We start from the raw sequence: 24033 nt of genomic DNA, 5'->3' as shown, positions 1-24033 counted from the left end.
CATAGAGCTTCAAACACAAAAAAAATGTCAGAAATCTCACGAATAAAATTAACCTAAGTGTACCTAGAGTAGTTATCCACACAGAAAAAAAAAACATATCTCTTTCCTCTAAGAAATTTCACCTACATTGGACCCATAAGATCCACGTGGAGAAGTTCCAGAACACGCGAGGTAGTAAGATGTTGCATCATCTTGTGCGACGTCTTGACGTGCTTTCCAATTTTGCACTCACGACAAATTCTTCCTTCTTCAACCTTGAGTTCAGGAATGCCAACAATGGCCTTTTCATATATGATCTTCTTCATACTTTTCAGGTTGATACGGCCAAGTTTTTTATGCCACAATTTAGCCTCATTAATCTTAGAAATGAAACATGATTGAACCTGGGAAACTTTACTAGGGGACTAGATGTAGCAATTATCATGGGAGCGAATCTCATTCATAAGATTGACTTATTGCTGGTTGGACACAACACACTCCTAAAGAGTAAAGTTAACATGTAAGTCTTGATCACATAGTTGACTAATGCTGATGAGGTTAGCAATAAGACCATAAACTAATAATGCATCTTTCAAGTAAGGAAGACTAGGATAGTTAAACTGACATTTACCAATGATTTTAACTATGACACCATTACCAAAGGTAACATGATAATTAAAGTAGGGCCGTATATTGGTCAGGTAGCTTTTGACACGAGTCATGTAGCGAGAGTAGCCATTATCAAAATACCAATCTTCATTTTTGGAAGCACGAAGAGATGTGTAAGCAATATTGACCTTATAATCAAGTTCAACCCTCGAAAGTTTGTGAATGTTAGTGTCATTCTGATATCTATGATTAAATTGATGGCGATGAAGATTTCTCCCATATAGATGATAGTAAAAGGAGAGTATATCACCATAACGACCACAATAGTGACATATCCAACGAGGTCTTTGACTAGAGACCTCGTCGAACTAATAGCATGTTGAAGATGGCAATGTTGTTGATGCACATTAGAGCCAGATGTTTAGGACATCTTGGGAAGCATCCATCCAGTTCCATTCTGAGTAGGAAGAACAAATATAGTCATGGAACTTAAAGCACCATTAGTATAGCCTATGCCCTTCATGTTTTTGGTAGACATTGATGTTGGCAATGTTGTTGTTGCACATTAGAGCCAGATGTTTGGGACATCTTGCGAGGCATCCATCTAATTCCCTTTTGAGTGGGAGGAACATATGTAGTCTTAGAACTCGACGCACTATTAGTATAACCTAAGCCCCTTCATGTTCTTGGCAGGCTTCCCTACAGTAAGAATCTTGTCAAGATTGTTTGTACCGAAGTCAAGCATCTCACAGATTTGGTCATCTTCTCTAGTTCAGAGGTAAGCCGCCTGACTTCACGCTTTAACTCGACAATAGTCTCCAGAAGTCTGGTTTTGTCTTCCATGAAAGATTCAATTTTCTCATTCTGATTCTCTGGAACATGCGATTCTTCAATCCACTTATAATAAAGAGTTTTGTAAGCATCATCCAAGACTTCATTAGGAAGTTCATCATCATCATCATCAGAATAAAATGTGAGCATTAGCAGCGTAAGAAGAATTAGGAACAACGATAGACTCATCAAATATATTATTGGTAATAGAGGCAACAAATGCAACGAAATTGCTTATCTGATCTGATTCACTTCATTCAGATTAATCATTAGAGAGAGTGACATTGTAGCCTCTTTTCTGCTTCCTCTAGAAAGTTAGGGAACTCTTTCTGAACATGCACATATCCTTCACATTCTCGGCATTGAATTCCTTTGTTGGAATTGTAGGAGGTAAATTTGTCATTATCACGACCAGTAATAGATAATGATGTTAATGATGTTATTGCTATGCTTACCAAGAATTTTGGCAAGGTAATGAGAAGACTGGACAAAAAGTCAAGAATAAAGTTTCACCTGTTGAAATTATACGAGTTAAATTTGTCATTATCATGACCAGTTCGCTGTGAGTTTCCTCTTTTCTTATATACTTGTTGGGGCAAGTTGTCTCTGACAACATGTGATACATTTCTTCCTGATTTTTTGTCTAGTCTTCTCATTACCATGCCAAAATTCTTGGCAAGCATATCAAGAGCATCATTAACATCGATCATCATGAGTTTCAGAAGATACCTGCTCTCTCTAATCAGCAATAGAGTGCTTAAGAGCCAAGCCCTAGTTCTTCTTTTTAGCTTTGGGAATGGGCATTTCATAGGTTAGGAGTGACCCAATTAGCTCATCAACTTTCATTTAAGAGAGGTCACGGACTTCTTGTATAGCAATGACTTTCATGTTGAATCAATCAGGAAGAGATCTCATATTATTCCGTACAAGCTTATCATCACTCAATGGAATACCAAGATAGAAAGACTCATTTGCAATATCTCGGATATGCATGTTACATCCAGAAATAGTTTCTTCTTCAAGCATATTCATTCCTTCAAATTTGGTATTGAGAAGCTGAATACGTTGGCTACGAACTTTAAAAGTCCATTCATGAGTAACTTCAAGGATATCTCATGCCTCTTTGGCACTCTTACATGTATTTATGAGCCTGGAAATATTCTTATCAACATCATTGTATATAACATTAAGAGCACGAGAGTTACCAAGGGCAGCTTCATCTTCAGCAACATTCCAATATCCTTCTCAAGTTTAGTGATAACAACACTTTCCACATCTTTCATCGTGGGGGCAGTCTAACCATTAATCACGGCTTTGAGGAAAGGTTACATTCGAGCATTCCAATAGTCATAATTCGTTTCCATCGAGCACTATTGGATGATTAACATATCCCTCTTCCTTGGTATTATATATTCATCATAAACAAAAAAAATATCAACAAGACTAGAAAACCACTCAAGAGTTTGAGTGCCCGCTCTGATACCAAATGAAATTATGTTTAGATAGATGTCGCATATAATGTAGAGTCAATGTATGCGACAAGTTATTCTGATGCAAATGATGGATAAACAAATATACAGTGCGTAAATAAAATGACACGAGATGTGGTAACACAGTTTGATGTAACGTCACCTTCTATGGAGGGGAGTGTGCCCCAGTGAAAATAAAATTCACCATATGAAAAGTAGAAAAAATACGACAATGGTGCTATGTGAATTTTCCTAATACTACTCGTGAATTTCAACTCAGGCTCCCCCTGAATTCGAGCTCTCATCGCTCTCACTCTCAACACTCTCCCGTATGTTTGGTAGATCTCAATATCAACGCACATGAAAAAGCAACCATGCAAATACAGAAGCAATTACAATTCTCTCATATTCAATGGATCAGAAGATGTGTTTCGAGAATTACACCACAAACATCACACATTCAGTTTTTCAGTCCACCGATCGTGCACGTCTAGAAATCCTAAAAGTATGAATGAATATCTCAAGAACTACTAAGAGAGAAGTGTACGGCTTTTATAGTACTCAACAACTGTGGAAGTCAATCTAAGATTTCCTTACCGATACACGCGAAGAGAACCAATGTAGAAAGTCTTCCGCAAAATATTCAGACATTTCAAAAAACTTGTCAAAATTACAGTTATGCACATAGATGCAAAAAATGTCTCAACATAGCCTGTAACATATTACCAGATATATTGCCACACAAATTTGCAGTAAAAAATAAGCTAACAACAAACTACCAACGTTTAGTTTTCTGATCAATGAATTTTTTATAATTGTATAAAGTTCTTGATTTTTTTTTCTTAATAATTCTTTGCTAAAGGTTGTTATGAGTATTTCCTAAGAAACTTGCATTATCTACGCAACGATGTTCAAATACTTGACATATATACTCGCACAGGGCCTGTACTCGCATTTGAATTGTAAATTATCAAACGTATTTTACAATAAAACTATATTCTCTAAATATATTTTTATCAATCATATATAGTTAAAATGTATTTAAAATACGAGATTAGATAAAATAAAATCATAATTTTTTTAAAGAAATAAAATTAGAAAATTAGTTCAATTATTAAGGATATTTTTAAAGACAACGTACTTCAACGTACTTTACATAATTTCTTCGTTTCCAGGTAATGTAATTGCAAGCTGATGATGAAACTTCTATAATGAAAGAAAAGATCGAAGTTTATTTATGTATTTACTGTTGATTATTTTACTTGTTAGGCTATTATAGAACTAATGATTCCTAAAAATAGTTTTTTTTTTCTTTTATTCGCGTGGTGTCCATAAAAATCTCTTGTTCATGGAGAAGCATTTGAAGATACAAGCGAAAAATGTGATGATAAAGCTTCTTGTTATATTATATAGTTTTACTTTGTAAGTTAACATTATGCTGTCAATGATAAAACGGAAAATTAGGAAACTAGCCAACTTAAAAATTTGACATTATTAAATAGCCAACGTTTGATAAATCTTAGGTAAGTAGCCATAAATAATGACGTAACCTAATATATGGAGGTGACTATTTATCTAAGATTTACATCTGTAAATACATGAAAATGACTATTTATCTAAGATTTATCAAACGTTAGTTATTTAGCAATTTCAAACGTTTAAGTTGACTATTTTCCTAATGAGCCCATGATAAAATAAGTATTCCGAGTGGAATACTAGACAAATAGGTGAACCGATTTTTTTTAACGAAGTTGGTAAGGTTTATTGACGTGTGTTATCTAAGAAAATACTACTTCAATTTGAGTATTTTAATATTCCTTTTAATCTATTCTTTGAGATATAGTTAATATACATTTAGACGAATCCTCGATATAATAGTATGGCTGGGTACATCAAATATAATAATATCAATAATTGATTATAGAAAAAAATATTATAATAATTCTTCAGCGAAGAAGCCACGGCATCCGAGTAGCTTGGCTAGTTGAAGATTCCGGAGAGTATTTTATAATTTATGACTTATTGATGAAAGGTGAGAATTCTATCGAGTTCTTATGAATTTAAGAGTCCCTCATTTTTCCATATCGTTCTTCACCTTTTATAATTGTCAAACTTTGAGGTTTATGATTGCTAAGTGTTATTCTTCACGCTTATCACTACTTTCAAAGCGAGAATCGGGACTCTTTCTTAAGTATTTTGATTATATTTTGTAGTTTTTAGTGTGATTCTAGGCATTTAAGGTCAAGAAGAGTGTCTAGATCTTAATGGAGCTAAAGATAAGCATTTCAGGGTATTTAGGAGGCATTTTGGAAGTCCAAAAACCCCATATAGTGCGGCATGCCAACTCGTATTTTACCAAGAGCTCACCGCGTTGATGCCTGATGCGCGCGGCGCAGTATGTATATGATGATGGTGTTCATTTTGATTAGTCTTTTTAAGCAATTTTAAGTGTGTGGATCAATATTAATGGTCCGGATTTCTCTGATTTTACACTTAAAAGCTTAATACCTCACTTAGCGAAATAATATTTTACATACTTGATTTTGAAATTTTATATTTTTTGGGTTTGAAGAAGAAGAGCCATTGGAGGTCTTTGAAAATTTTCGAGAGAAAAAGAAGGAGGGTAGCTTGTGACCCCATTTCCCATTCTCATCCTCTATAACTCCATTTTGTTTACGCTTATATTTTCCTTATTTTCTAGTTTAAGAGCTCTATATTTTATTAGTTTCATCTTAGCTGTAATTCTTGTTTGGATTGATTTGAGACAATTATATATTTTTTTTCTTGATTAAAATTCATTTAAGATTTTTGGATTAGGATTATTGTTTATTATTGCTTGGTATTGATATACTAGTTATGTTTTGTTCATTTCTTATTGCTTTCAATATTCGTACTTGTTACCATTTTTTGTGTTCGATGCACATGATGATAAGCCAACAATTGGTAGGGGTGTGATTTAGTCAGGTGATTTTGATTTTTTTAACTCAAAAGAATTTGAGTAATTAATATCATTTTTAGTTTATCTAGCTAAATAGTGAATTTTTAGACCATTTTTGAGACCAAGTGTAATAGATGTCGTTACTTAATCCGTTCTCTCACTTTTCGACCTAGAGCTAGATATAGCCTAGGAGGCTCGTGTAGCTGTCTGCATTCCCGTAGCAAGTGTAATTATTTGAATAAGATCTAAACCGACATATGTAAGTTCTTCAAACAATTGGGCATGTTTTTACTCTCGAGAGAGTAGTAGACATCCAAGAGAAAATTAGACTGAGATTCCCTAAATTAAACATATGTTTAGAATTCATAGAGCCGACCTAATAAGATCCCGATGAAGTCGTGACCCTTGCTTCTCATCGTTGTTATACAAATCTTTTTTTCGCTCTTTACAATTTAATTCGGGTACAATTTGAACTACTAAAATGCCTCCCACTTCTATTTATTTTACAATTCAATTAGTTGTTCTATATGTTGAAAATAGAACGAGTTTTTTGTGTGGGATCGATACCCGTACTTTTTGCACCTATATTATTTGACGACACATAACCATGCATATCTTGAGAATTTTAAGACGAGAAATCATCGTCGATGATCTGACCATAAATAATTTTATGATAAACCATCGATAATCTATACTAGTGTGGTCAGCATTTTTTTTTAGAATGTTTCGACTAATCATGTGTACCTAACAGTTTCTCTGATATTTTGAATTATAATGGACAGTAGCTTTTGCTGAGCTTGATGTATCTCTTTTGATTTTGGTCCGCAAACTTCTACCCGGACCCTCTAGATTGTGGAATTTGTGCTAAAATAGTTAGCTGTACAACAGTAATAATAATTGTACAATAGTAATAATTAATAATAGAAATAATAATAATAACAATAATGATAGAATACAATGTGGACAAATTGGCACATGTATATGAATTAAGAAAGAAGATAGTAGTAACATTACAAGCCATGTATATGGTTTCTATGTTGTATTTTAAAATACAAAAAAGGTCCACAAAACGAGGTCCCACGGAAGTATAGTGATGTGTACTGGAACGGGAAAGATGGCGCTCCCGTTATTGCAACAAGGCCAGTGTGACTGTGAGTGAGAGATTGGATTTGGAAATGTGTGTGTGTCATACAATTCTTCGATATATAAATTATATTTTGTTTTCACAACACTGTTTTAGCCCCTCCTTTATATACGCTAATTTCTTTTTTTGTTTTGTGTAAAGCGACAACACCAGTCAATTAATCCCAACTCAACATGACAAAGATAGATTGCGAGAGAGAGAGAGAGAGAGAGAGAGTGAGAGAGAGAGAGAGAGATATGGCAGGTTTGAAGGAAGGAAGCGAATAAAACTATGTATATAAATATATATATATATATATATATATATATATATATGTATAGCATGTATATGCAGATCTAAAATGTCTCAATTCTTCCATCTGTTTGAGAAAATGCCAGCGAGGAGTTTCTGGTCCTCCGTTTAACCCGCACGTAAGACCGACCTTTATTTGCATGTAAAGAATCAGTAATACTGACTCACTGCTCAGAATCCCATGCATTCTGTGTGAGTTTCTTCAAACACGCACTTCGGTAATGAAATCAATCACAGCGCTCTTCCGTGTCACACACTCGCTGCCTTGATCTTGGATAGTGTTAGGATCAGAATATAGTCAATAATTTTTGCATGACAAATTGTACGAATAATAATTGTCACATCCAATGGATGATATGATTGTGTTTCAAAATTCAATTTCTTTTCTTTTTATTTTGTTACGGAGAGAGAGGAAAGGTGTGACGACTCTGTGACGTGAGTTATGGGAAAGGACTGGACTTTGAAGGGCGAAATGAAAAAAGAAGAAAGGCCAGCACAGCTTCTTTGCCAGTAATAAAACGATTTTAGTTTACTGTTGTTTTTGCTGACGTGTAAACCTTGGTAGGGTCCACATCAGAAATTCCACTTAAGCTGAACTGCCAAGTGGGCCCCCAAACCCTTGCTAAAAAAAACTAGACAACTTGGCAATTTTTCCCTTCTAAATGTATATTATCTCTCTCTCTCTCTCCTAGTTCCACACTGAAACCCACTCACGTGCGAACCTCACGTGCCACAAAAGCCCCTCCCTCGCTCTCTCCACCATTTCCAAACTCCTCGAAAATGAGCTGGAGATCTGCACCAGAATCGCATTTTCTCTTGCTTTTATGTTCCGATTTTTTATTTTTTTTTTATGTTAAGAAAAGCAATCTCCGGGGAAATCTGCAAAAGAAAAGAAAAGAGTTATGGCGTTGGTGGTACATAGTGTAATTGCAGATTTTGTGGCCTTGAAACATTGATGACCCAAATAGGATATTTCTGTGCATATATTTAATGCTATTTTTTTGTGTGCATCGAAACGCGAGAAGACGAAAATGGCCCGGTGCTGAGGAAAGCAGCGATATGGTAGTACAAGACACTGAAATCCAAAGGTCAGCATGGTCTTATTACTTCCCACGAGGCCAAACCGGTTTTGCAGTAAAGAAAAACGGTACTTTGATCATATGATATAACACCCAATTCCAAGTACATTATCATCGTGTGTGTTTTTTTCTTTTCTTTTTTTTTTCTTTCACGTACTGATAAACGCAGAGGGAAATTGATATTTTATTTTTTGTTTGATTTATTGGAAATCGAATCCCGGCTCTCTCACAGAAAATAAAATAAAAATAATAATAAAAAAACTGACGAAATGACGTCTCTTTCTCTAAGCCACATATAAAGTAACGAAAAATATTATCGCTTCATTCTTTGCTGAAAAAAAAAAATTGATTGTAGACAGAATTAGATCCCGTTTAAAAGCTTAAACAGAGTATAAAGGTGGGAGAGTGTGTGCGTGTGCGACTGTTTGCTAGAAAGTCTTTATTATTAAACTAAAAATTGTAAATAAAAAAGAAAAAAAAGGGAAAAGGAAAAAGGCGAGGGAAACCCCACCCCACGTCTCCGAAGAGTCTATTAATACAAGACCGGGTGAGGGTGAAATGCAAAGACATAAACCAATCTCCAATCTGTCTGTCTTTGTATCTTTGAACACCAAACAACACCTTCATTCCTTTCGTTTAGAGAGAGAGAGAGAGAGTGTGTATATATACACACAAATCACACACACATAAACACACACTAGTACTCATATACATATATTGATCATCGATCGAGTGGTGGGTATCTTTGGATCAGTGAGCAGCATCACCATCATCTATCATAATGTGCAAGGCAAACAGTGAAACAAGCGTGAAGGAGAAGAAGAACGCAGCAGTGGCACCAGAAAAAGCGGTGTTCTTGGACGAGATGGTGTCGGCGGAGGTGATGATGAAAGGGTCGATCGCAGCGGAGAGTCGGGCGCTGCTGAACCTGGCGCTCCCGATCGCGTCGACGGCCCTGATCCTCTACTCTCGGTCCATGGTGTCCATGGTGTTCCTGGGGCGGCTCGGGGAGGCGGAGCTGGCGGGGGGGTCGCTGGCGATCGCCTTCGCCAACATAAGCGGCTACTCGTTGCTGTCGGGGCTGGCGCTGGGGATGGAGCCGCTGTGCTCGCAGGCCTTCGGGGCGGGGCGGGCGGGCGTGATGGCCGCCACGCTCCACCGCGCGGTGCTCTTCCTCCTCCTGGCCTCCCTCCCCATCTCGCTCCTCTGGCTCAACACCTCGGCGATCCTCGTGGCCCTCAGGCAGGACCACGAGATCGCCGCCCTGGCGCGGACCTACCTCCTCTTCACGCTCCCGGACCTCGTCACCAACTCGTTCCTCCACCCGATACGAATCTACCTCCGCGCCCAGTCCGTCACGGCCCCGGTCACCTTCGCCTCCCTGGCCGCCACCTGCCTCCACCTGCCGGCGAACCTGGTCCTGGTGGTGTGGCTGGAGCTGGGGACGGCCGGGGTGGCCCTGGCGTCGGCGCTGACGAACCTCGTCACGCTGGCGGCCCTGCTGGCGTACGTGGCGCGCACGGAGGGGTGGGCCCCGCCGAGCCGCGAGTGCCTGGCCGGGTGGGGCCCGCTGGTGAAGCTGGCGGCGCCGAGCTGCGTGTCGGTGTGCCTGGAGTGGTGGTGGTACGAGATCATGATCGTGCTGTGCGGGCTGCTGCCGGATCCGAAGCCGGCGGTGGCGGCGATGGGGGTGCTGATCCAGACGACGTCGCTCATCTACGTGTTCCCGTCGTCGCTGGGGTTCGCGGTGTCGACGCGGGTGGGGAACGAGCTCGGGGCGAACCGGCCGGAGCGGGCGCGGCTGGCGGCGGGGGTGGCGGTGGCGATGGGGTTCGCGGCGGGGCTGGGGGCGTCGGGGTTCGCGTACGGAGTGAGGGAGGAGTGGGGGAGGATCTTCACGAGGGACGGGGAGATCCTGGGGCTGACGGCGGCGGCGCTGCCCATCCTGGGGCTGTGCGAGCTGGGGAACTGCCCGCAGACGGTGGGGAGCGGGGTTCTCAGGGGCTGCGCCAGGCCCTGCTCCGCCGCCAACGTCAACGTCAGCGCCTTCTATCTGGTGGGGATGCCGCTCGCCGTCGGCCTCAGCTTCTGGGCCGGACTCGGCTTCTGCGGCCTCTGGCTGGGCCTTCTGTCGGCCCAGGTGTGCTGCGCTGGCCTCATGCTCTATGTTGTGGGGACCACAGACTGGGACTTTCAAGCCAAGCGGGCCCAGATGCTAACGTGCGCCGACACTAATAATGACATTATTGATACCAAAGAGGAGGATGAGGATGAGGAACTCCCCTTGATATGCATTCTCGTACCTTCTTCTTCTTTACCTCCCAAACAATTAAGTTAATAACCCCCCAACCCTAAAATTCATTAGAGACAATTAAACTATTGTAACCCTTTCTCTCTTTCTATGATTATTGTGAATTACTATTGATTAATTTTTTATCCTCCCCTTTAACTTAGCTTCTTTTTTTCTTTCCCTAAAGGTAGCGGTTAAGAACAGAGATATTTATTTCTTTTCTTTATCTAATTCCGCTCCTTCGCAATTAATTTTGCTTTGTTGACGAGATAATTCTTTTATGTAATGATGGTGCTTTCTGAGTGAAATGGTATAGATACCTTTTTGTCAACCCATTAAAAAAAAAGGTTAGGGATATGATTTATGAAAACACTACTACACTGAGATGTTCGCAATTTGTTAATTAGAACCGGAAGAAAAATTGTTTTGTTTTGGTCAACACTCAAAAGATTACGAGACATAATTTTTCTAATAAGAAATCCTTAAAGTACTTTATAAAACGTAGGAGTGAGTACTATAATTCCAATCACGTACTTAGTTAATTAATTTTCGAAGGAATGCGCTTAACATGAAATAAGCCAATAAAAATGAACATTTCCACATGAAAATCAACCTATTAACATGATCAATATTTTCAAAGAAAAGTAAAAATGAACAGTGGAACGGGGAAATGTTTCAAAGATTCGGACATGTTTGATCTTTTCCTCTCATGTCTTTGTTGGGTAGGCAAAAAAAAAAAAAAAAAAAAAAAAAAAGGTATCCATTCATCCTCAACGCAAATAAGCCACGTGTCAGCATTGAATCCCCATCACGTCAGTCTCTCTCGACACAGGAAAATAGAGCTAATAACATGGTCCAGTTTGGCAGCGACTCCATTGGATCTCGTCAAGCCTTAGGTTTATCTTTTTGTGTCAACTGTTTTTCTTTTCCTTGGTCCTCATAATTAGTATTATTAATTTTTTTATAACAAATATTATATAGATCTATAACAGTGATTAAATTGATCGAGAAGATGACGATGGCGATAAGGATAGTTGCAGTACCTTCCTCACATCATGGCTATCATTCTTTTTTCTTTTTCTTTTTATTTTTCTTTTTTTCTTTCTCATTTAGCCTTTCGAAGCTTGAAAGTCGAGCTCTTTTTTGTCCCTTCAAGTTGTAAATAAATATAAAACAAGAACTAGGCCAATTATTGATTTAGATGTTAGCATGTAGTGTCAATGAGATTGATACCTATATGAGAGCTCCTTAATGTGACCTAAAGTCTCTTACTTGAAAATAATTAATGTTTGTATAGAATATATATATAGTTTTGGCAAATGGGAAGGAAGATAGCACGTGACTCTTATAGGACCCAAATGTCAATGATATGGGGTTGATCAACATGTATTTTTTCTTGCATTATATGTTCAAGTTTAAATTTATTTTTCATAATGTTTTTAAAAATTTCGGTTCAATATTCGACTAACAAAAATTAATTAAACAAATCAGCAGTATGTTAATGAAAAAGAATCATAAATAATAATATACTTAGTGCTTGTATGTGAAAATGTATTTTCAAACAAAGAAATAAAATCAAAGTACTCAGGCTTTTTTTCTTCTCATAATCATTATCATGTAGTCTCTCGAATATCTACAAGGGAGAAAGAGATTAAAAGATTATTCTTATCTTGAAAGTTGCTATATATTCAAATTTACATGAGAACAAATTTATATTAAACTCGTTGCTATATTCTAAGTTAGTAAACCCAAATCGCGTTTTTTTCTTCACAAATTTGAAACACGAGTTTGAGTATGGAACACTACCACCAACATACTTTGGGGGTTTTAGACGTGACTTTAAAAACTCGTTAGAGTCGAAAATGCTCACCATATTTTGGCCTATTCTATAATTTTCCGATAATTTCGGCATCCTCAATTTTAATACTTTTAATTATAACTTGTATCATATTGATTGATGACCTCAACGTTAATCAGTCAATTTTTGTTATTTAGAAAGATACGTTGCAGATAGGGGACCAGCCTATTGATAAAACATCGTTCATTAATACACATATGGCTTGTTATATTTTTCTTATAATAATAATAATAATATAAATAATTATGCAGTTATATCTTCATTTTAAAAACAACTTTTTGTCTTATAAGGCTGACTGATCTAGCTATTGAACTAATTAAGTCCATGCAGTACCTCATATATGCATCCAAGCGCTTTTTATTGTTAGTTTCTTTTTCTAAGAGACCACACATATTATTTAATACTGCACTACTATCATATTTTTGAAAGCCTGTGATCGATGTTGAAGAAGTTTGACACAAAACCTTGAATTATTTGTTTGTCATCTATATAATTGGTCTATTCTCTCTTTCAACCCTCATGTAGTATGCTCAGATATCACTAGTATAGAAAGAAACTAAAAAATCAATTCCCCTTGTCTACGTCAATAATGGATGGCCGGCCAAAGAAAACAATAACTTTAATAAAACAAATAGAAAAATACAAGCCTTCCCTATCGATCGCTACTAATAATAGGCTATGAAAATAAATTTTGAGTGGGAGGGGCCTGGACATGAATACATAATAACACGATGTAATAAAATTGTAGATTTAAAAAATTATATATGAAGTTACAGTATACGGTCTATCTATCTATCCATATATTTATAAATGTTCACCGAAAGTGGTAGGAATTGAATTAGGGGGGTTCATTTGGGACCTCATAATATTTTTATTTTATTTTTACGTATGGATAAATGTAATGATGCGTCAACTAGGAAAAGAACAACATGCATATGGAAATGAATGAATAAAATAAAAAATTGAGAAAAAATATCATGAGGACCCCCAAAGAAGTAGATGGGTGTAGCAGAGTGGTGGTGGTAGTGGCGGTGTTGGAGGGTCAAACAAAAGAGGGTATTGTCATGTTATTAAGCTGCACTATAGATCAGTGACCACCCTATGTATTATTTCATTATGTCACTCAACATTTTGTGCACAATTTTTTTTTTTTTTTTAATTTTAATTTGTTATTTTATTCATTATTGATCATCATGTATTTGTAGGGCTATAAGCAGTTTCTCTACCGGAATATATCCACAATCGTTGTGAGTTTTCCGGCAGATGGAACTATACTGTTTTAGTAATCATTTACTACTCTAATGCTATAGATCGATCATGGATTATTAGCGTGGCGTGCTTTTATATTTTTGGAGACTTAAGGCCACATTTATAAGAGATAGTGTTTTATTGCCTATTAGTTCGTAGGCGTTATACCAACAAAACAAACTTAAAACCGTTTGGAGGTCTTAACTAAGAGAAATATCTAAGATTTGTGTGACAATAAATTACATAATTATATTAAAAGAGTTTACTGAAATGAGAAAATTATAGCATACATATTTTATATAATATAAAAACATTGGCTTTGCGTGTTGAGTTTATATTCAAATATAAATTCCAATAATGGTGAACTTGCTATATATATGAGTGTGTATTTCATAAATATACGTACAAATCATAATATATTTACTTGTACGAAATTGATTAAATTCCATTCGATCAAATTTTGCCTTAATTCAGCTGGGAGTCTTAGATGATCAATATTCATAACCTTACCCTAATCATTAGAATATACTACTCTCACGGTCTCACCAATAACTATATAGTTCGAGCTTCTGAATAATGCTGCTACGTACACGTAAAAATAAGCCAAATGGCCGCAAATCCAATCATTTACATCGACAATTCACTGTTAGATTGTATAATTATGCTCGAGATACTTGTAATTTGGACCAAACTTTGAAATGTCAATTTGTAAAACACGTATAAAAGAGGAACTGACCGACTAGACCGTAAATGGGCTCCATTGCCATCAAATCCATCAAAACCTTGCGCTCAGAAATCTCTGAGACTGAAAAAGAAAATTAATTTTTAGCCAAACTGACAACCAATAAGTTCCTCAGGAAATTCTGGATTTCTCATCTCTCTGTCAATTATTCCAGCCCCTCGTGCGCTTCTGTGGTGTGAATTTACAGTCTTTATCTTTATATGTAGGGTAATTAAGTTAAATGAACTCCCGAAAATAAGCAATTTATTTTTAGTCCACATTCAGTTAATTAATAGTAAATAGTCATTTGGATTTATTTACAGTCAAAATTGGACGGGATTGTCCTTTGTTATTCCCGCCCATTATTTTCAGCGTAATAATTTAAATGGAAAAAAAAAATCGACTATAACTAACTCGCATAAATCAAGGAGCATTTAAAACTGCATAAATGCATATCTAACTCCTCTCTCATTATCTCTCCAACGTAAATAAAAATAAAATCTTCAGAAATTAGAATTATTCCCTCACCTCTCTGTTCATGCGCTCCAGGCCGTAATCCACGTGCTTTGCCATAAGCCCTCCGTGCATGAACACCAACTCCCTGACCACCACCGCCGTCACAGCTCTTCCAGGCCGCGACGCGTCACGATTGGCGAGGCCGAAGGATTGGCGAGCCTTGTGGAGAAAAAGAGGTTGTCTCTGAACGAGATCTTGGCCGCGAGAAACAGCCCGTGATTCCTCCCCGACGATGGCGCTCAAGGTCACAGTCGCCGATTCCTCCCCGGTGATGGTTTTCAAGATCGGCATGAACTTCGGCAAAGCCTACTTACAAGTGGAACACCATGATTCGAGGTTGTTACATGACCGGGATTGCAAAAGGTCTGGGAGAAGGCTCCAACGCCCAAGGAAGATGGGTCGGTGATTGGCTACACAAGGAAGATGAGTTTCAATGATTATTTGGTTGTCCAAAATAGGATGATTCGTTTTTGTTCGGATAGTGTATATTCGTGTAAATACAAAGCATATTTATAGTATATTCGTGTAAATACAAAACATATTTACAGTATATTCATTGTAAATATAAAGCATATTTACAGTATATTCGTGTAAATAAACTGAGAAAAAATTCTGGAAATATTTTGGACGTTCTAAAATTATGAATATATGGAAAACAAAATAATATCAATAAATGAAGAATGTTTTCCAAATCCACACGTCCAAAAATTCAAAAAAATTAGGTTAACTACTTTCCTAATCGGTTTGATTCAAAATAAAAAAAAAATAATAAAAAAAAACTGTCTAAATGAAACAAATTAGTTAAGTCAACGCTGAAATTTCTCCATATCCAAATAAACCAGGTTAATTACTTTTCTTATAGGTTTGATTCAGAATTTAAAATAAAAACTGCTTAAATTATAATTAATTAGGGCAAAGGTGTAAAATTATTTCAATTAATGAGATGACACGTAAGCAACTAGGTTATTTACAGATTATTTATAAAACGTTGGCCAAAATTAAATTACTATGGATTGAGTGGCTTACGCAACCGATTTTTTGTTATATGTATATATGTTTATAGTTACTTATTTGTCTAAAAAAAAAGTCCGAGTAGAGTAGCGGTTACTTTTGGTTGTTTATGTGGCTGCATTAATGTTCCCCAAACCTGGATGATAAAATATGTGTAGATTATAATTTACAACAAAGAAAATAAATATAATATAGACAAGTGACTTAAATGCGATATTATCAGTTAATATATACATATATGCATATGGTATATGGACGGGTTGATTCTCAGATCAGATTCATAGCGTCTAATAGTGTTTACTTGGTACAATATATTACTGCAACAACTACAAAAGTATATGTATATAGATATGTACATGTGTGTATACATATATGTACGTGACTTTTATTTTCTTGCTGAAGAATATATGTGTACGTGATTGGTATGAGCTGTCACTTGTCGTGTGGCTTACTTTGTACGGTATGTAAAGCCAAACTCTTGTGATACATTGGTTCATTATTTTATGAATATATATCTGCGATCGGATGATGAACTGTACAGTTGCGGAATCACTACCATAATTGGGTGAACCAATGTAGTAATTAGAATATACGATCACCCTTTATTTAGCCATGCATTAGCTAGCACAGAAGAATATTTAGAATAGAGAGCTTATGTTCAGCTCTTGTAGTAATAAATATATATTTAAATACTACCGTAAAATCTTAGGTTACTAAAAAATTATGTAGTTGTAATGGCTGTGTTTTTTACTTTTATGCTTATATATATAAATTATTTAATGATATTCTTTTAGTTACTACTTACGTCGTTATATTTGGACCGAAATACAGGTGTAGCGATCAAATGTTAGAACTTGAGTTCTATTTGATAAAATACCATTTCATATTGAATTTAAAACAAAGAAAATAAATGTAAAATAATTAAAATGAGTTCAGCTTCATTATATAATAACAAATAATTTAACACAAGTAAAATAAAAAAAAAATCAAAGAACTCAGTGAGAGAGAGGGGTGGACGGAGGCCACAACGAATATCGTAGGCGGTGGTCATAAGCTTACCGTAGCCGACCACAAAGCTTATTCTTTTAGTTGCTGTTTTATTTGGTTTAGTTATTTCATTAGTTTTTAAAATTTGATAATACCTAAAGAGTTAAATGAATTATTTGATTTTATTTAATCTAGATTGTCCATTTATTATAGTTAATAACAGTGCAATTAAAAATTAATGTTATATATATTTGTCACCGAAAAAAATATACTTAAATCGGTATATATTATCTCTCGATTCTTATAAGATTCTGTATTATTCCATTGAATGTCGGGACTCGGGAGATTAATTATAATATTCACGGGACTAAAATCGCCGACTTTATAATGATTTTACAAGATTCCATCAAAATCATTTCCTGTTAAATACGGCTTGAGATTTACTGTATCTAGCTTTCACATGCCTGCATAACGTTTCTCCAAACAATCAAGATTATTCTATTCATTTATTTATATTATTCAATTAATTTTTTTTTTTTTTACCAATTGATCAAGTTGGCAAGACTTTGGGACAGACATAGAGCTTAGTGACTCTTGTGGCATCTATACGAGATAGCCAAGTGTAGCATCTACCAGTAAACGTTAACACATGCGCAGTATATATTTGTCCAATAATATATAAGTTAAGTTTAAATTCCATGCACATATGTTGGGAAAATAATGCAGTACTGTTTGATTCTCAGTTATTCTGCTGTTTGAGATCAGGACATCAATAATAAAAAATATAATTGGCCGGTGAGATCATGTTTGCTTTGTATAATTGTATGCATGATCACGGAACTCAACCCAATTATGATTTACATGTTTTATTATAATCTACTTAATACTAAAAAATATCTTTCTAGCCCCATAAAGGCGTACTACTTAAGATCAAACTTCTTGACCTCATAAATATTTAATTCATTTTTTCGTTTATGTACTTATCTATGCTAGGAATATAGTCACCAACTCCAAAGTCACGTGTACGCTCGAGTAATTTATAACCTAAACCAAAATACTAGCATATGAGTTCAACGAATTTTTTGAGATTGAAAGTAATTTAAATACTCAAGTTGAGTGAACTCTAAATGAACAAAAAAAAAAGGGCACGGCGGTCATTCCTATGGGATACTAAAATAATGTTCGTTCAAATTAATAAAAAAAAAATGATAATTATATAACAGCAAAAAGATAATATGGAAAAAGATTTTAGACAACATCATTCTAGACTATCATGCTTCTCACATGGTGGCTACGCTATATATGTCTTTTTAGAGTAATCAAACACCCATATCTGTTTTTTATAGCACCTTCTCTATATTATATCCCCTTATCTCCAAACTTTTACTTTTCTTTCATTTATCACTACAACCATATAATAATAATAATAAATAAGAGATATCTTATGTAATTTAAAAACAATTTTAGCATTCGGGGGTCTTTGCTGTGTATACAATTGTTTACACAATAATTTTTATACAGTGACAAAAAAATGTCTAAACCATCCTTCAAGTTGTGTGTATATTATTTATATATATATATATATATATATATATATATATATATATATATATATATATTCTTGTTACTATATGTGTTTGGTTAGCTCATAAACCTCCAACAAAAGGCCATTCACATCAAAACCAACTACCCCATCATATTCCTGTCTGGCTATAATTAAGTAAGAAAGAAAACCCTAGAGATAGCTATTTAGTCCCATGGGATAATCATGTTGACTTTCGTAGGATGTGTTAAGGCACACCAAACTTGCCTCAATTTTTGTCCACCTTGCAAGCAACAAGAAGCACATTTTCGGTACTCACTATGTTTGATATTCTTCTACCTAAAAAGCTTTTTTTTTTTTTTTTTTTTTTTTGCATGAGCATGTTTACATGGACAATCTCATTATATAATAAAAGTAAAATTAAAAAAATGTTCCGATCGGTCGCTTACTGTGTTTCGATATCACTTCTCCAATATGGCATGTCATGTCTCCGCACTGGAGATATTCATTTATTGTCACACATGGCCTTGGTGAGACATATGTGCATGTTAAATATCATCATAAACATCTAGAAAGTATATTTTGTAGTGTGTTAGGTCTCCGTTTATACATTCACCCATCATTTAGTACCCCCCTGTGGGGTAGACATGTTATGGACCCATTTGGTTTTAAGTTATAAGCAATTATAAATTGATAAAAGCTATTTATATAAATGAAAAGGAAAGAAAAATAAATTAAAAGAAGAAAATTAACATATAAGAATAGAAATTGTTTATATCAAAAAATAGATATAACATTTGTCTCAACGAAACAGTGATTAAATTGGTCGTTGTCCCGCCAAGTCGCTGTCCCGCACCAATGATTTTACTTTACTTTGATAGTATGTTAAATTTTGGTTTATTAGCGCCGCGAGCATTATTTATTTTAATTTGTTAGTACATTGTATTTTAGTTTATTAGTATGAGACATTTTATCATCATATGAATGAAATATATATATTATTTTGGTTTATAAGATTTTATTTGTGTAATTATTTTTACATTTGAAACATTGAAAAATTGGCGGGAAAAAAGATTACCCGGAAAAAAGGGCGGGAAAAAATGGATGGAAAAAATGGCGGGAAAAATAAGTTTCCCGACAAAATAATGTGGCCGAAATCAGCCGCGACAACAGCCACGACTAGTCGCGGCTGTTTTGTCGCGGCTAATATTAGCCATGACTTGTCGTGGCTATTGATCAACAGCAACGAAGCAACAGCCACGACTTTTGTCGCGGCTGTTGCCAGTTTTTGTTGTAGTGGTATGTCGAACATGATATGCCGAATACATGAAAATTTAGGTCTGGATTATCCATATAATTGACGAATCTAGTTAAAGGAAGAATAGTAAATAAATATTGAGGGTGCTTATGATAGGTGAGAAGCATTGCGGGTCTAAGAAAAAAATGAGATCCTCATTTTCCATCTTCTTGATGTCCTTAGTGTTTGGACTGTCTATAACGTGGGTAGATCAGACCCACGTACGTTTTGACAGTTATCATGATAACTGTACATTTCACGTGGTTATCTAGAGTTTACGTGACCGTTGTAAACATTCAATTTTGACTAGTCTTTTAGTAACCGCTATCTTATCCTATCTTTTTTGTTATATTCAGGGGTTATCAGACCTTAACATATGATCATATTCGTTTCTCATTCAATGTTATCACAACATATCGGTTAGCATAAAATTGGTTATTCGATAGATATTTGGTTGTTCGATATATCACTTGATCGGCATATCACCAGATCAGTGATATTTTTCCCCTATAACAGAAATGCTAGTGTTATATATACCGAAAAGCATAGCAGTGTTAATTCACCACTTTGGATTTTCAACTTTTTGTGTGAAGATTTTTTTTAAAAAAATAACTATATCATTTGTAAGGCTATGGCCTATGGGTCTTGTGTTATAAAAAGTAAAAGGCTTTTTATTTAAATGTAGGGAAGTGGGGTAAACAATACACTTTTAGCGTGAAAAATATATAATTACTGCTAAAAAAAGACTAGCATAGCACATGTAAGGTAGCTAAATTAAGTGTTTAATAGACTGACTGAGATTATTATTCACATCAAACGAAATATCAGGTCTAAGCTAGCTCCTATGTAGAAAATTATAACAAACAGAATTTATAAGTCACTGTTAATAGGTTCGTTATATAGGACCCTATGATATATATATATATATATATATATATATATATATATATATCTTATGATATTTAATATGGAATAAAAGATTGCTATGCTCAAACAAGTATTAGTCTTGAAATAATGGGATCTAACTCAAGATGAGTGATCCCAAATATTTTATACTGTGTTAGGTCACATCTAGAAAATATATTGTCTTTGAAACGAACGTCAAAAATATTATACCATGCTTTATCCTTCTTGTAGATCAATAAGGAACATCGGCAAGAAGAGTTGTCATATCAAATAGAGCATGTCAAACTGATCATACTAATAACTTTTTCAATTTGATGCCCTTTAGGTTGAGACATGAGACAGTCTCTTCCAATTAACCATTAGACATGAGACGGTCTTGTTTTTCCTCCAATTTGTTTCTTGATTGTTGGGCGATGAAGATCGTTGAAAAATTATTGCACTAGTTAGAAGAATCGGTTAATGGCTCGATTGAGCTTCAAGGTGGAGACTGTTGGAAATAAAGCCCAATATTCAACCTTGGGCCCAAGCTCATACGGCGAGAAAGATCGATACGTGTCACGACTGTTACCGTTTGATCTGTCCTAGTCCAACAAACCAAAATAAATTACTCAAGTAGAGTATAAAGCTGAAGACATGAAGACCTAATACAACGAATCTCATCAGTATTGTATTTGGCTAGGGTTTTCTGGAAATCTTGAGCAATTATCTTTATCTTTTTTGTCTTGTAATCTTAGGTGGTTGTGAGTAGTGTTTTGTAACTTTTTCGATTGTCTTGGTCGTTGTTTCAGTTCCGTGTGTGGGCTTGTATGAGTGAACGATTGTATACTACTCCGAGTGATTCTTGTAGAGATGTTGAGGGGTGAGATTCTAAATTCTGAGGGGGTAACCGGTTTCAACGACTAGTGCAAGAGCTTTTCCGATCAGAGCTCAAGTGAGGACGTAGGGTCAAACTTCGATTTGGCGAACCTCGGTAAAAAAAAGGTTGTTTCGATTATGTGCCGTTATTTTAAGCTTTATTAATCTGCAATTTGGCGATATTTAGAATGATAGGTTGAAACTTTACAACATGTACTTAAAACGATCAATAAAGCTATCAACTTAATGCACATCTCGATCCACCCACTTATATCAAATAATGTTTTGTAGGAATATAAAGAGGATCGATATCACATGTTTTATTTGTTTTTTATTTAACAAGTTTGAAAGTCCAAGATCCATCGGCTTTTTTCATATAGGATTAGTTATGTGGATCACTTATACTACCACATATTGAGGATAATAATACTAAACACACTTTTAAATACGATCAACAACTTTATGCATAACTTGAAATGTCCATTTATTCCGAACAACATCATATTAAGATAACGCGAACCGTTACCCATGTTTTTTTGTATCAAACTTGAAAATTAATCAAGAACCAAAGAAATTGTCATGTACGATTAAGGAAAGTTGCATTGCTAGTCTTAGGCTCACTATTAGATATTGAGATGTAACACTAAGCGAGCTTTGAAACGATCAATAGAACCATCGAGCCTGATATAGTGGAATTTGCTGCTTAAGTCACAACTACATCACATTATTTCATTTGTATCACATATGAGTCTAAATTGCATTCGTGTCTTTATTTTGCATATGTGTCACCTATACAATGTCTTAATTACCCTTGTCACTGAAACACACAGTTAAATCACTCCCTCTCATCGCCGCGAGATCTTTCACACAAACACACAGCCTCGATTCCTTCTCAATCTGCCTCCCGAGCCTCGCCGTCGACCACAGCCCCGACGGCCTCGCGTTCTCGTCGCCATCGCCGGTGGTCTCCGCCTGAACCAGCTTCTTCCTCGCCGACGACGCCGATCGGAGAATACTCTTCTCCAAACTTATGATTCCTTCTCGATCTGCCTCCCGAGCCTCGCCGTCGACCACAGTCCCGACGGTCTCGCATTCTCGTCGTCGTCGCCGATGGTCTCTGGCGGAACCAGCCTCTTCCTAGCCGACTACGAACTCACAATTTCTGCCTTCGCTGAAGTTCGGGATTGCGGAGATTCTCCGGATCCGGTAGTGGTGCTCGCCGGAGCAGGCGATTTGGCTAACCGAGAAGCCATGGACGAATCGGCGTAGTGGAGACTCAGGTTCGACGAGGAAGCTGAGAAAGCTCTTCGGTGCGCGAGCGAGCTCAATCAGGTAACAATGGCTTTGTATTAGGGTTCTTCATCGTCAATTTGTGCTTCTAAATGTGTTAATGCTTATGTTTGTATCGTGAAATGGATTGATTATAATTGGCAAAGAACTGATTTTCATTTCTGATCTTTGTTGAATTGTGCAATTGAATTTCTGATAAATCAAGCATGAGACTGTTGTATTATCTAGGAATTTCTGATAAACTGTGAATATTCGTTTGTTGTGTTAAATTTTTTACTGTGAATATACGTTTGTTATTATAAAGATTAACTGCCAGTATATATTTGCTAGGAAGGTGTTTTGGTGATATATTTTATGAATGTATTTTGAAGAACATGGAGATATGTGCATATTATTTGAGGATGAAATCTGTATATCATCAATGCTTTCAGTTGTGTGTTACGATGACCGATATTATGTTTGATGTAAACTTCTCGAAGTATTGTGATGAAAACGTACCTCAAAGTTCTAATTTCCTTGCTGAGATTGAGTCATATCTCATGAATGTTATAAAAAGTTTGTATTTGGCTATATATTTTATTATATATTTAGTATAGTTTCTATTGGTTATTACATAATTATAATTTTTTATTTTTAATGGGACAAATTATATCAAACACACAGAATTGGGAAGATGTGGATTTGATTCTTATTCCCCTCAAGATTTCAATTGATGGAGCAGATAGGTTTTTCCATTGGTCTCTGTTTCCCATAGAGTCAGTCAGTGACAAGATAATAGTTTTTTATTCATCTATTGGTCGTGAGAACAATAATTTGATGAAAAAGTGTGATATGTATTGTAGACAGATGCCTAAACTGCTCTCTAAGATAAACAAAAATCATAATAAGAAGTCAGTTGTCCCAAATGTGTTCAAGCCATATGACTTGGTTTTGCTGATACACCCAAACGAATAAACCCATTAGTAAATTGTTTTCATTCTTTATTTTTTCATTGTAACTTATATTTCTTTTTTGTATGTTTAGTAATTAAATTATATTCTGAATTTTATCATTTTTAGTTTACTCATTAATTACTGTAATATTTTTCTTGTTTTTGTCTTTCAATTTTGATTCAGGTATCTATGTTGTTGGATTTGCCGATTTACTTATTTCAAATCGTCCTGTTATGCAA

At 35.7% G+C, this 24033-nt stretch overlaps 1 protein-coding gene across 1 annotated transcript; it reads left to right on the top strand.

The window, feature by feature from the left end:
- The first annotated feature begins 8774 nt into the window (after positions 1-8774).
- Positions 8775-10779, top strand: ADS1 (MATE efflux family protein). The gene has a single exon (XM_089612510.1). It carries the CDS (start codon positions 9122-9124, stop codon positions 10676-10678), a length of 1557 nt encoding a protein of 518 aa, XP_089468636.1. The 5' UTR covers positions 8775-9121; the 3' UTR covers positions 10679-10779.
- Positions 10780-24033: the final 13254 nt, after the last annotated feature.

Source organism: Urtica dioica, chromosome 4 (genome assembly GCF_054948205.1).
Source record: "Urtica dioica subsp. dioica isolate 48M chromosome 4, U.dioica_male_clone48M_v1_H2, whole genome shotgun sequence".
Taxonomy (NCBI): Eukaryota; Viridiplantae; Streptophyta; class Magnoliopsida; order Rosales; family Urticaceae; genus Urtica; species Urtica dioica.
The sequence above is the reverse complement of the archived record's forward strand: the minus strand, read 5'-3'. Positions and strand labels throughout refer to the sequence as shown.

Excerpts from the sequence above, each read along its gene's own strand:
- ADS1 (XM_089612510.1), top strand. The coding sequence starts at position 9,122 with ATGTGCAAGGCAAACAGTGAAACAAGCGTGAAGGAGAAGAAGAACGCA.